This window comes from Colius striatus, chromosome Z (genome assembly GCF_028858725.1).
Source record: "Colius striatus isolate bColStr4 chromosome Z, bColStr4.1.hap1, whole genome shotgun sequence".
Classification (NCBI taxonomy): domain Eukaryota; kingdom Metazoa; phylum Chordata; class Aves; order Coliiformes; family Coliidae; genus Colius; species Colius striatus.
In genome coordinates this window covers 55,092,403-55,106,210 of record NC_084790.1, presented here as the reverse complement: position 1 = coordinate 55,106,210, position 13,808 = coordinate 55,092,403, and the positions used below count along the sequence as shown (strand labels likewise).

Genomic DNA, 13,808 nt, shown 5'->3' with positions numbered 1-13,808 from the left:
TAACGTGGGGCAAAAATGAGTTCAACTTTATATTCTGAAGGTGAGTTTTGAGAACTCTCTTTTAAAATTTTCTTTTTTTTTTTTCTTTCTTTTTTCCTTTTACAATCTGCACATTAAACAAGAGTGTTTAAATAAATGCCCACTTGCATACATTGTTGGAACCTCAATGTTTCACTGCCAACAGATCGACGAGTATAATGAGAGCTCTTCATTGTATATTTCTTGTCAAAAAGCTTTCTAAAAGCTTGCACATTTAAGAGTTTTAATTTAAGCAAATTATCCAAGGAGATCACTCCTGGTTATTGTGTCTCTTACCAAGTGCTAAGGAAGTGAGAAGTGCTGGCTTACTCTTCTTACCAGTTCTGCCTTACCTTCTTACTGGAATGCAGACAGATTTTCAGTTTATTCTATATTGTTGACAGTGAGCTATTAATGATGGCCAGAATGTAATCAAGTATATATTGAAGTGAAACATTTAAAATTAAAATAAAATTTGTCTCTAATAACTCTGATGGGACTTATATACGATAAACAAGATTTAGGGAACTATAGTCGAAGTCATAATTATTTCAGTCCTAATATGCTGCAAGTTCAACTGCAAGGTATTTTAATTTACGGTTATAAACAGTTTCCTATCTTTGGGTTCTCCAGACCTGAAGACGCCAGCCATGGGAGGAACAATATTCAATTCATTTTAATAGTAGCTGCTTGGTAAAGAATAAAACAATCCTACTGATGGAAGTTTAGATCTTCCCTTATTTATTGCAACTGCATACCCTGGGCTTTGATAACACAGATAAGAACTTCTCAAATGTATTAGAAAATTTAAATGATTGCCTTGAAGATTTTGCATATCATAATCTACTTATGTTTGTACCACCTCTGGGGCACTTCTGATAAGATTTTTTGTAACTTCACTTGCAATTTTTCACTTTACCATTTAGAATACAGCTGTCTCAACACTGAAGAGAGGGTATTTTAATTAGCATTGTGTGTAACATAACTCAAGAAGAATACTCTCTTCTATGTCACTGGTTCAGACAAGAGAACGAAGTACATGGACAGGAGAGGCAAGGAACTGCAATTGGGTAGCCGTTCTGCATAGTTACATGGAGTTCTTAGGAACAAAATGTTTAACTGGGAAGTAAGTCTACTTGACAAAAGATCTTGACTCAAGATTTTCACAGGATTTTTTTGAAAAAAGAGTAGTCTGATGGAGAGAAGAGGGAAGGGAAGAAAACTAATTGCAAATACATTTATTTGTTAATTTGAAACTCAGACATCTGGGCTTAAAAAGTTCTGCCAGCCTCTCCTTCATGTAAATGACTCAGGAAATTTTGTTCCTTTAAAGAAAATTAACATATTCTGAGAATGGGAGGAAAATTTTAGAGGCAAAATGGAAAACATTAGTCAAAGCAATTAAAAATATCAAATCATGTATTATATTAGACTATTTTTTAAAATATATATAAAATATATAGTGAAATTATGAAAAAAAATCTACATTGTACCTTTAGGAAAGGACTAAATATTTCAGGAGTATTTTAAGGAGCAAGGACAACGTACAATTAAGCTTTTTTAAGGAAGAAATGCCACAGTGAGGCTAAAATTTCGAACCTTCTAATAGTCAGTGGCCGTAAAAAAGGAAAAATATTACAGCCCTTTGAATTATCATTGTTAGATGGAAAACCACAAATATGGTTTTGACCCATTTGGTGATTTGCATAATTCCAAGTATCTTCTCAGTCTTTGGTTTATGGTGAAAAGAAAGCAACATAAATCAAGTGTTAAATGCCTTTTTGTGTTACAATAATATGTCTTGAAAACAGTAATAAATTAGTATTTAATTATCCTTTGCTTTTTTTTTGCCGTGGGATTTTACAGGATTGTGTTTCTGAAATTTTGAGTGTGCACTTTCATAAGTTTAATACAATGATCTCTGCATTTGGTAATAAGTGTTTCTCTTTCAAATTTTAAGTAAATATTCCTACAATGAAAAGATGAAGTCTGCATAGCTTTTTTATTGATTGACAGCTGCATTTGTTTTCATGCTACCAGGGGAATTGATACTTTGAATATTGCCTTAAAAAATAAATTCTCCTTCACCTTTGTTATAATATAAGTTGATCAGGACTTAAATTTGGACTATATTACTACCGCGACATTTTGTTCCAACTATGTGAAGAATATTTGGTTGGATTTTACATTGAGGCCTAACCTGGTAGTTGCAAGAACACTATGATCAGTGAAGTTTGAGTAATAATTGTACTATTTTTAAGGTGAAGAACTCAATTCTACTTGTAGACACTTGGTCCCTGTTTAAGACCAAATGATAAGAAGAAAAAGAGAAAGAAACTAAGCATCTGCAAAACTGTAATCCTACGCTGTTGGTCCCTTCATGTCTTGATGGTCCTGCACAAATGTAGGGTGCATTAATTACTACTCTAGAATGGGGCGAGAGGATGTTTTTATTCAGTTACCCTTCTCTGTAGCAAAGAAAAAAGATTCCTACAAAGTCTTAAGAAGCATGTAATAGAGATTAAAAATAACGTCCTTCCACCTATTGATAATATCAAAGTGTTAAAAACTTCATTAGCTCTGAAACACAAGGCTTAGTAACACTTTCAAAGTATTTGGTTTTAGTTTTGGTTTTGTACCTTTTATAACTCCTGGCTTTGAATCCCTGCTACATTCTTGGCCTCTGTAATTGCATTGCTTATTTCACAAGAAATGTCACTGTTTAAATTGTATTATATTAGTTAACCCTTTGGAAGGAGAACTCAGATTAGTTGTGGCAATTCAAATTATTGCCTAAAAGAAAACATTAGTCTGCAAAATTTTGTTCCAGTATTCTTGAAATCTCACTGCTCATGTTGTACTCTCTTTGGATGTGCCTGAGAGGGACACTTGGAATTTTACAGTGCAATGAAAGACTGGTTTAATATATAGAAGTTTTTTTGTATGCATCTAAATCGATTTGGAGCCAGAATTTACCAATTAAAACAGACATAGATCTAGTTAAAATAACTAAGTCAGTGATCTTAAACCTCTAAGGTATAAATAAACTACTGGGGGAAAAAGTGATTAAACATTCTGCATTTTGAAGTCTTGCCAGTTCTTTTAAGAGACATCCAAGACTAAAAGTCTGCCATATGGGGCATGACTTTGCATAATGCTAGTGATTTTTAAAATATAAAAAATCATTTGGATTATGGAACATTGGAACAGGCTTCCCAGAGAGGCTGTGGAATCTCCTGAGTCCATAAGCAGGTGAACGTACTTTAGGTGGGAATCTCTAGAGGTCCCTTCCAACTCCAACCATTCTGTGGTTCTGTGATAGTATCTATCATATTTCAGCAATGTACATTTTGTTCGATCAGAAATTTAGTAGCTTTAAAGGGCTGCTAAAGCTATAAATCCCTAACTGTTATACAAATATCCAAGTAAGAAAACGGCAACAAACTGCTGGTATTCTTATTTTCTGACTGGTAGTTATCATTGAATTATCATTGAGCATGTATGATGTAGGCCATCATCTTTAGATTTAGAAAGTATTCTGGTCAACACAAATTCCTGAACAAAATTTTCATCTACAGAATTATCGTAGACTATAAAAATTGTTTGCTCTCTCTCACATTGCATTTGTGTTGCATTCTCTTAACAGTAAATAATTACACGCTTGGAATACCTGTATACCCCTTCCTCCTACACCTCAAATGCCTTAAAAACAACAGAAATATTTTAATGACGAGGTTTAAAGACAAAGATAAGGGAAGTATACTTCATGCTATAGGCTTCATACTGTCTCAACAACAATGATGAGACAAGTTGTAGGGATATAATAATTTTGGCCTATGAATCTATATATGCTGTTATAACTTAACAACAAAAAATGTTGTCATTCTCAAAACCTGTGGAATTAGCTTGGAAGAGTTCCTTTTCCAATATATATAATCATTGCCCACTGTGGAAGGCTCCATCAAAACATCTTGTGGCTTTGTTCTTGAATAGAAAATTAAGTTTTGGTACCTCAAAATTTACTGCACACACTCACATTCAAACTGCTTTTTACTGGAATTATTGAACCAGAAAGAATCTCATTTCATATCAGTAGAAGCACTCATAAGCCCTTTTAGTACATTAGCTAGAGGTTTAAGCGAATGTTTACGTCCCCCGCAAAAGATTCCTTTGACCGATAACTTTGATGTCACTGTCTTCTAGAGTTGGGAAACCAGTGTATAGACTTTCAGACAGCAGTAAAATAATTGCACTATGATGACTTTATGTTGGATTTCAATATCTGCTTTGCACTGTCATGCAATATACTTCTGTCTTAATGTGTTTTGGCCAGCGATCTAGTATAATGCTGTTATCTGTGTCCCTACACTGAAGAATCTCTATTTTCATTCTATGTCCTTTCTTAACACTATACAACTTTTAAAACAAAACCAAAACAAATTCATGCTTGCTTAGTTTCTTTTAACAGAGCTTTTTGTTTCCCACCTGTTCTTCTGCTGCTCACTTTCTGAATTTATCATCTAGCCTGTAGATCTTCTACAGCTCATAGTTCTCAGTTTCCATCCATCCATTTCACCTTTTCCAGATTTTTCTCACCTTCTTATTTTCCTTTCAAATATTTTTCTCCTTTCTTGTTCGAAATCCCTTTCTTCATCCTTCTTAATTCTACGTCTTCTGCCCACATTTTTTAAATTTCCCTCTTTCTATAATTCTCTACAATTCAGCAGTTCACTTTGAGACTCCAGAACTTTCATCCTTTTCCTCTTTACCAGAGTCTCAGAGTCCCAATAGTCCATCAACAATCCAGCGATCTATAGGTTTTCTCTTCCTGTAATTTCTTTTTCCTTCTCACTGTACATTAGGATGATGTGTAGTGAATTTTCCTCAGTTTTGTAAAAACCTTTCATTTACTGCTTTCATTTACTACAGTAATTTCATTGGTCTTGCGCTGCTTCATTTTTCAGAGTTCTTGTGGTCCAGATTTGTGCTTAGAACACTTGAATTTTATATTCTCCTTAACGATATAGATTTTATGTTACAAAACTTGCACATAAACAGTTATTATTGGCACCTAATCGCTTCCTTAGTTCATTCTTGCTCTGACATGGTTCAAAACATCAGTCATTGAAATAAACCAGTAGTATAGCTTCATCATCATTTTGAGTTCATCATTGCATTTTTTCCAACTTATTTACAAGCATTACAGAATTTAATCCTATTACTTCTCACTTCTTTTATGACTAACACCACATCTCCTAGGGAAGCAGCATAGAAAAAAAAGATTTATGGTTTAATTTGTTTTAAATAGAAAGGCTGTTATTACTTAGCCTTTGTAAAGGCTTGAAATAATTTCATGATTTTGTTTCAGTTTGTGAATAAACTGTGAAGTCTAATTAAGGCAATTTAAGATTATAAGTCTCTGGCAAATCAAGTGAATAATTCTGAGGTCTACATTATTAGCCTTGTGGATCTATCATACAGCAAACTGTATGTCATCTTAGTTCATGAGTACAGACACCATAAATCAGGAGCTATAGAGTTTTTTTAAAAACTTTTTACACTTTAATTGTGGCATTGATTAATTTTGTCTCACTACTCATTCATTCTTACTCTATAAGATCTGGTCTGCTTTGTTCTTTTGAGATGTTGGAAAATTGAATGTCTTTTACACTAAACTACTCATCTGATTCTTTCCCTTTTGTGCTTGATTTCTCCCTGGCGGAGTAAGGAGATTACAGACTGTGGTCATTTATCACCATAGCTGAAAAGGCTACTAGAAAATAGTTACAGTAGAATTAAAATTTTGAAGCTCAGCCTTTGGCTGACTTTTTGTGCAGAAAGTATGTCTCTGCCAACATGAAATTTGTAAAAGTCAGGTTATACTATGTAGATTACCCTAAATTTACTCTTCAGGTATGTCATCCTAAATCTGCAGTAATCCCCACTGATGCCAATAGGCAGAGTTAGTAAAGGTTCATATCAGTATTACTGATGGTAGAATTTCATTGTTTTGTCCTCTTCTTGACCCATGTTTGTACAGAACAACTGACCTCTCTTAACTGTTAAACCGAAATTTAAGTAATGATGGCAATTGCTGCTGTGCTTGTGGTTATGTTGCCTTCAAGCTATGGCAGCTCACAAAGGCTTGCAGAATTTCATTGTACTGCAGTCAAGCTAGTAACAGTTTGATTGTTTTTGCACAATTAGACTTGACAGAGAATTGTTCAGCTTTCTCAGCTCAGTCTGAGTTTATGGCCAGAAAAGTCATTGCAGAAAGTGGCGTTTTAATATTTAGATTTATTTTACTTTCGTGATTGTCCCTGTTTAGTCAGTATAGATATTTACCGATGTTAAGATTTTGTACATGTTATTATTAAATTAGGCCCTTTATGGTAAGGCACCTTCCCTTGAGGGGTTTAAGTTTATGTTGTGTGGGAACATAGCTCTTAAAGCAAAAATTGGTGTGGCAAAGCATAAAAGTGGGAAAATTGTGTCATAGAATAAAAAAAAGGATTTTCAAACAGGATGTGAAACTGAGGTTGTACATACAGCGATGAAAAGAGACTCACTATGGGAAGTGGGTGTGATATGTGAAGAGACTATGAGATGGAGAACAAAAAAAGACACCTGATGGATACTGTGAGTGAGACAATGGAGCTGAGCATTGTGACTCATATTATTCTCTTGATTTTGATGGAGATATAACTCTATACAGTAGTGCATTCTGTCAGAGATAAACACTTAGGAAAATTTTCTCACACTGCAATGTTAAAGCAGCACCTAGTTTTTTTTCCAGAACTGCATTAGTTAAGTCACTAAGAGTTGTTCAGGTTCTGTGGTAAATCGACTTTCCTTCCCACTTCCCAGACACGTTCTTTTGTGCCATGAGGCTGAGCTGCCTTGTAAAAGGTTTTTTCTAACTAAAGAACATAAAGGAATTTTTTTGTGTCCTTTTGATAAAATGCAAGTGGAGAAATAGAGTAGATATTTCTACTTCAACCTATCTGGGAGGAAATCCTCTTTGCAATAATTAATCTTAATTCTTTCTTACTTGCATCTGTGATCAACGAAGGTATAACCTGAAAGCTTGTCTTGTTTCTAATTTGAAGAATTAGAATTTATTTAATTTAGAAACATTTGGATATTTTTTAGATCAACTACTAGGATTGGCTGCTAAGGTCTGCAAAGATTATTCTATGGTGCAAGACTTCTCATGCTCAGTTTTCACTCAGAGTTTGTGCAGCATCAGCTCGAGGACAGCATTCCCAGAAGATCATTTAACCACTTCACAAAGTGGTGTTTTTATTTTTCTTTCTTCCTGAGGCTTTTATTTATAACATATGCTTCAAAGTATGATACTAGGCATCATAATATAATTCTAATTTATGCAGAAAACATTTCTTACCAGCTTTCTCAGTTCTTTCTGTTATTAATATCCAGGTGTAGATTTCTCCTGTTGCCTTCATTTTTCTTTCTCATCTCTTTTGTGGAAAAATGGTTTATCATCTAGCTAAAGGAAGAAAATAGACCATTGTGCCTAGCAGTTGTATTTTCTAAGCCATTAATTCCAATATCCACAGTAAGAAATGTCATGTAAAAAAAACTCAAGTCTACAAAAGAGACCTTCATTCAGTTCTAAACATAGTCAACCAGTCTTTCTCTGTCCATCCATACATCTTGCTTGAGGAGTGACATTTGCTGCCTCTCTTGGAGCCTTGAAGTTAAAACTTCTTTCAGTGAAATATTCTGTCAGGTTCTTCCTTTAATTGTACCGAAAGTAAAATTAAATTAAAAGTTGTGTTTAAATGTAATTTGAACAGAAAAAACAAGAAAATCTATTAAATTTTCTTGTGCATAAGGGCAGCATTTTATGACAGACTGCAGTAACCCATAATCTTAATCATTTCAAGATTATATTGCGTCATAATTAGTGTCACATTTAATCAATGAATTCGTTCATTAATAAATACATAGTGGAGTGAAACACTAAGCAGAATGAGTGGGAAAAACTAATGAGCCAAACAGATAGTATTAAAGAGGTACCTCAATTTTCCACTGAAATACTAATTATTTTAGAGGACATGTGCAACTTGTTGGGAAAGACAGGAACTTATAGCCTCAGAAATTCCTGGTTTGGGATCACCACCAACGCATATTAGATTTGGAAGTTTAAATTATGCTAGAAAGCTTGAGAAATATCGCTCTAAACATGTTTAAGAATTTGTCATGCAGTGAAAATAATTACATCTTTAGAATGAGCTTTTATCACCTTGACTCTCTTATGGAACATTTTGTCCAAAAGTATGCAACTGCACTGTATCCTGGAGTTACAGACCTAGGCATGGCACATTGGCTGTGTAAGAATTAATCATTAATTTCTGCTTAAAGTAGCTTCTGTTAACTACTTTAACAAGTCTTTTATATCATTTTATTGTTATACATAATTCTGTATTTCTTCTGGAGAACATTTTCATTTTCAACACTGCACTAATGTGGGAAACACTGCTTTGCCATGCCACCACGACTGACAACTCAGATGAATGTCTTCCTCATCAGTTAAAAAACCAGCACTGACATCAAAAGTGGTGTCTGCCATGCTTTGTCTTCCAACATGCACATAATCTGAGCTAAAATCTGGAAGCTAAAATCCAGACAGGGCCAGACTGAGACTTATATGTCTGTATTTACCCCTTTCTGTGAGCATAACTGTCTTACTAGTCCAGACTAGTATCATATTATTCTCTACAGCCAATACTCCTCCTCATCTTTAGGAGGCCACATGTTACAATCCATCTGTCTTTACAGACGTGGCACTTCATACCCTCAATTAAATAGATTTCAGTTAGGAGTTGGCTCAATTCTATGTAGATCAAAGTGTGGACACGTGTTGGTACACACCCAAAGTGCCTCTGTAAATCTTGTCCAAAATAGCTCAGCCTTGACCATCTGATAGTGTAGGTGTGATGTGCACACAGGTCTTAGATTTCACCTTCTTTTTTTTGCATTTATATTTTATTCAGAGGTCTTTCTTTCGCGTACACACTGCATAGCAGATTCCACTCTTAAATCTGACCTACATAATGTACTTTGTTAGACTAAAGCTCATAGTTGCCTTCCTATTTAATAGGAAAAGTAAATATAGCAGTAATATTAGTAGTCTGACAACACTGTTTATCCATATTTAAAATAAATGCAACGAGTTCTATGAAAACATTCTATGGAGCCCACTCAGGGCATCGGATGGGGAGGATTCCTTGTTTAGCCTAGGCAAAGCTGCCATACTAATGGTGACTGCAGGTTGTGTCAGACCAGCTTTAAAACCCTTCTGTTTTCAGTTCTAGATCTCCATCTGCTACAGATCTTCAGGGTCCTTTTATACTTCCTTATTAGAGCTTTTTGTTTCAAAAGAATGGTTATTCCCAGAGGGACTATCATACCCCTCAACTCCACAAATGGCATACACTCACTTGCAGGTATCCATGTACTGCTTGGCATGCTGCAAGCTAATATTCATTGATTCAACTGTGTCACAGGATTTTTAGGATTTTTGTACAATAAAATCCCATGTCTCAGGATTTTTATACAATAGAATGACATAGAAATCCTGCCCTATAATTTCACTTTTCTCTTTTTGCAGGCATACCAGGCAGTGACTATGTCAATGCCAACTACATAGATGGATACAGAAAGCAGAATGCTTATATAGCAACACAAGGGGCATTGCCAGAAACTTTTGGTGACTTCTGGAGAATGATGTGGGAGCAACGGGGTGCAACTGTCGTGATGATGACAAAACTAGAGGAGAGATCCAGGGTAAGGAAAGCATATGCACCGTTAATAACATTGTACCTGAGTAATCACTTACATAAGATTTTTTTCTTCATGTATGTTTGTCTGCCTCCTGTATATGCACCAGAACCAATGGGTTTTTCAGATTGCAATCAGTTAGAAGTGTCTGTCGTATGAAAATCACTTATACAGGGAATGTTAGGTCCACTGTGAAATACCAAGTCATGCCACTCACTTTCTAGGAACTTTTTATACTCTGAAGAAGAACTTGAAATCTTTTGATTTACAGTGATTTTTTTTTCCCCATTTCAATTGATACTGGATATATTAGGAGGCAATTGAAAGCATTCCTTCATCTGTAGTATCAAGAATACGATTGTATCATTGCATTATAAGAAAGTTAATGTACGTTAACAGCAGTTTTTTGTTTTATATTGTGTGGATTAAGTATTACTTAAAATCAGTAAGTTTGGGATTTTTTTAATTGTTTTAGCACATGCTGGATACCAGAAAAACTGTACACCAGCATATGCAGTAATAGAACACAAAATTTACTCTGATATTTCAAATACAATTTTAGATGGCAAAGGAAAATTGGGAAAGTAAAGGACTAAACATAACGATGCTATTCTAATAATAGAGGTGTTATAAAAAAAACGTGTGTTGTGTGTGAATGGAAATAAAAAGTGAAAGTTAAAAAAATAAAAGAAGAAAAATATGATGGTGTAAAAAAGAACGGGGAAAATTTATCTCAGTGACTAAGCAGAAAGAGCATCAAGCCCTCAACACCTTCTCCAGTAGAGCTGGTGGTTCTCCCATCATATTTTTCCTACAAGAACTATATTTTATTTCAAGATATACTCATGAGTTGTTCCTGCTTTTGATGCCGTACTATTGCTGGAAGCACACATTGACTGGGGAAGCTGATACTCATCTGGTTCATTACTCAGCTTTCTGCAAGTGCATTCACAAGTCCTGTATAAGCTACAGCCAAACATCATCATAATGAAAAGGGGGAAAGGAGTGATTATAACATCCATGGCAATCTCTTCCACTGGGAACCTGCAATAACAATAGTTTCAGATTTTGCAAGTGTAAGTCCAGGAGGTAAATAACAAAGAAAGACAGTCACAGGAAAAATACTGTTATGAGTGTTCTGGGGTACTCTCTGTAAAGGGGTAGAGAGCTGCAAGAGGGAGATAGGCTGCTGGATGCAGCTGGAATGCCTTTAGCAATACAAATAGCTAAGGTACCTAAGACATGGGGAAATGTGTTGAAAAGTGCCATAAATACAGAGCATCAAGAACAGTTCAGAAAGAAGGGAAGAGAGCAGGGAGGAAGAAGGGTGATTTGTCATCCAGAAAAGCTTTTAAATCAGTAAAAAATAAATTATGGAGATAATTAGATAATAGTTGATATTTCAGTAACTTATGGATGAGCTCCATTTCAATATAAAAATGTTTTTACATGTGTAAGCTTCGAACAGGAGTGAATGCACCATAAAGCCTAATGCTGTACTGTGTTTACATTGATGTTTTTTCCACATGCTTGGATACATATCATTACAATGATTACATAACTTGTTGAACCTCTTGGTAACAGTCATTCCTTTCTGGAGGCTTATCAAATTACATATATATATTTTTACTCTTATACCAGTTCATCACTTTTAAGATGTAGAGTAGGTTTTTTGCAGTTCATGCAATATATAGCATTCTAATTATAGAATCCCTTTCCTCATGTAAATTCAACTTACATTAACACCACTGCCTGTATATACCTGATGGTAATTAGTACATAGCAGTGGGTAATTTTAGCAGAAATTTTCATTTTATCTTGAGTTTTCAGGCTTTGTGTAGTCTAGGCACTGACAGTTGTTTGGAATGAAACAAATGAAATTTTGCCCATTTCTTCACTAATTACTTCTTCTGTAATAAAATTACTGCTAAATAGTATCACTGCTAAGAAAAAATCTGATTCTAATAAGCAGCCCCATGCAGAAGGTATACTTAAGTACAGGAGAGTTTATCTTAAGACTGCAGGCCACAGACAGGCACTGTCTAGAAAGATGTTTTGATGTAGCTAAATGAAATTCTACTCATTTTCTCCAATAATTGCTTAGCAGAGTTTTAAGCTAACTTTAGCCTTTGCTGACTGCACCCTAGAAAAACACTGATCAGAATAGTAATCACCTCCAGAAGTGATTAGCATTCAGCAGCAATACTTTCCTTGAATGTAATGAGAGATGAGACAATCTAGTCAATGGATTGTCTGTGCATTCAGTGCTTATGTTTATGGGGGTTTTTTGCATAATTTAGCTCATTCTGTGTTCATAGGTCAAGTGAGTTTGACGCATTCAATGCAGAGCATTAGAGACCAGCTATCCAGTATGAATCCAGATTCAACTTCAATCTTAGAGAGTCTGCAGGTCTGTGTATGTTGCATACCAGTTACCTCTTAGTACAGGAGCTACATATAATGTAATTAATGGTATTGACAGTGTGGCAGCATTTGTGATCCCTGTGTGGGAAAAGAATACAATAACAATATTTTGTTGTTTTTTTTCTCGTGCTATTGTTTTTATATAACATATCCTTATAGCAGGAGACCAAATGAAATTTCAAACGTGAAATATAAACACAGTTACATACCATTAGAGATGAAGATCTTTGCTAATTTTGTTTCTCTATTTCCTTTGATTCCATTTTGATTGCTTTTGTGTCTTGGCAGCCTGATCATTATTCCTGCTGCAAGGCAAGATCATTTCTCTCTGGGACTTCATCTACTTTCCATCTCCATGTCGTCATTTCTGTTTAGCTTGCTTTTTTCATTATGTAGTCCTGGAGCTTGATATCAGCTTTTTTAACCTGGACTGCATAGATAAAGATGGGGATTTTAATTGCATCTGCAGAAACAAAGTTGGCTTATTAGCATATGTTAGATGTCTGAGTAACTTCAGCTTTGAGAATGTACACATTTTACAGCTGAGTACATCAAATGAAGATCTTTCAGTGAATTCATTATTCATTTGCCTAAAATGAAGCTGCAGGAAAAGAGATCTTTCACTTGTAACCTTTCTCACTTTGTTGATTTTGTATGAAATGTCATCACCTGAACCTCACTTGACCTAAACCAGACTACAGAAAGAAAGTCAGTCCCATCATTTCATTACCATGCGTGTAATTTATATCAAAAAGGATTATACACACTGTCAGTGCATGGAACAGTGTTGGTAGCATATTTGTGATATACATGGGTTTAATCTAAATGAAATAAAAGAATTATATTGAAGGTTGCAGATTAGAGATTTGCAGTTGTGTGTTACAGTAAGGAAAGCTGTAAAGCATATAAAGATTTTTTTTTTTTAGACTATTTGAATTAATTGAATGCTCCGAGAATTTGTGTGCTGTAGTGACTGATTGGTTAGATGAAGACAGAGAATAGTAAAAGATAATATTGCCTCAAAGAGGCAATCCTGTTTGCCTCCTGTTTCAGGGTAGCATACTTTTGTGGATTGTCCACTTGAAAGACAATTTAATCTTTCCTTCTTTGTTAAGCAATTTTGTTGTTTTTAATAGACATTCTGTGTTGTTTTGGAACTAATAGAAAATACTTCCTTTCTTAACCTAATTGGTGATATTTTCTATGTTGGATTAGAATCTTCCTTCAAAAACCACCAATCAGCTCAGAGCTAAATTACCATATAATGACCTTACCTAGCAATTATTCAAATATGAGGAAGATTCTGAACTTCTGCACTGATAAGCAAGGCTTTAGTTTTCACACTGATATTATCACCTTCATTCAAATTTGCTGCTGTCTAAGTGAACACGCTAGGAAACTAGATTTGTGGCATTCTTTTAGCATGATCCAGGTACTCACTCGCCTGTCAGGAAGTGGGTATCATCATTAATATTATAAGCCAAGAATATATAAAAACATAAGCATAAATTAATCACGTTCATTTGTCAAACTTTAACATCATTAATCCTGAATTGTCA

The 13,808-nt window shown here is 34.8% G+C and overlaps 1 protein-coding gene across 1 annotated transcript in view; it reads left to right on the top strand.

The window, feature by feature from the left end:
• PTPRD (protein tyrosine phosphatase receptor type D) overlaps nt 1–13,808 on the top strand; it is a 202,478-nt gene that overhangs the window by 145,493 nt on the left and 43,177 nt on the right. Inside the window, 1 exon segment of the mRNA XM_062019439.1 lies at nt 9,656–9,831. Coding sequence (XP_061875423.1) covers nt 9,656–9,831 — 176 coding nt within the window.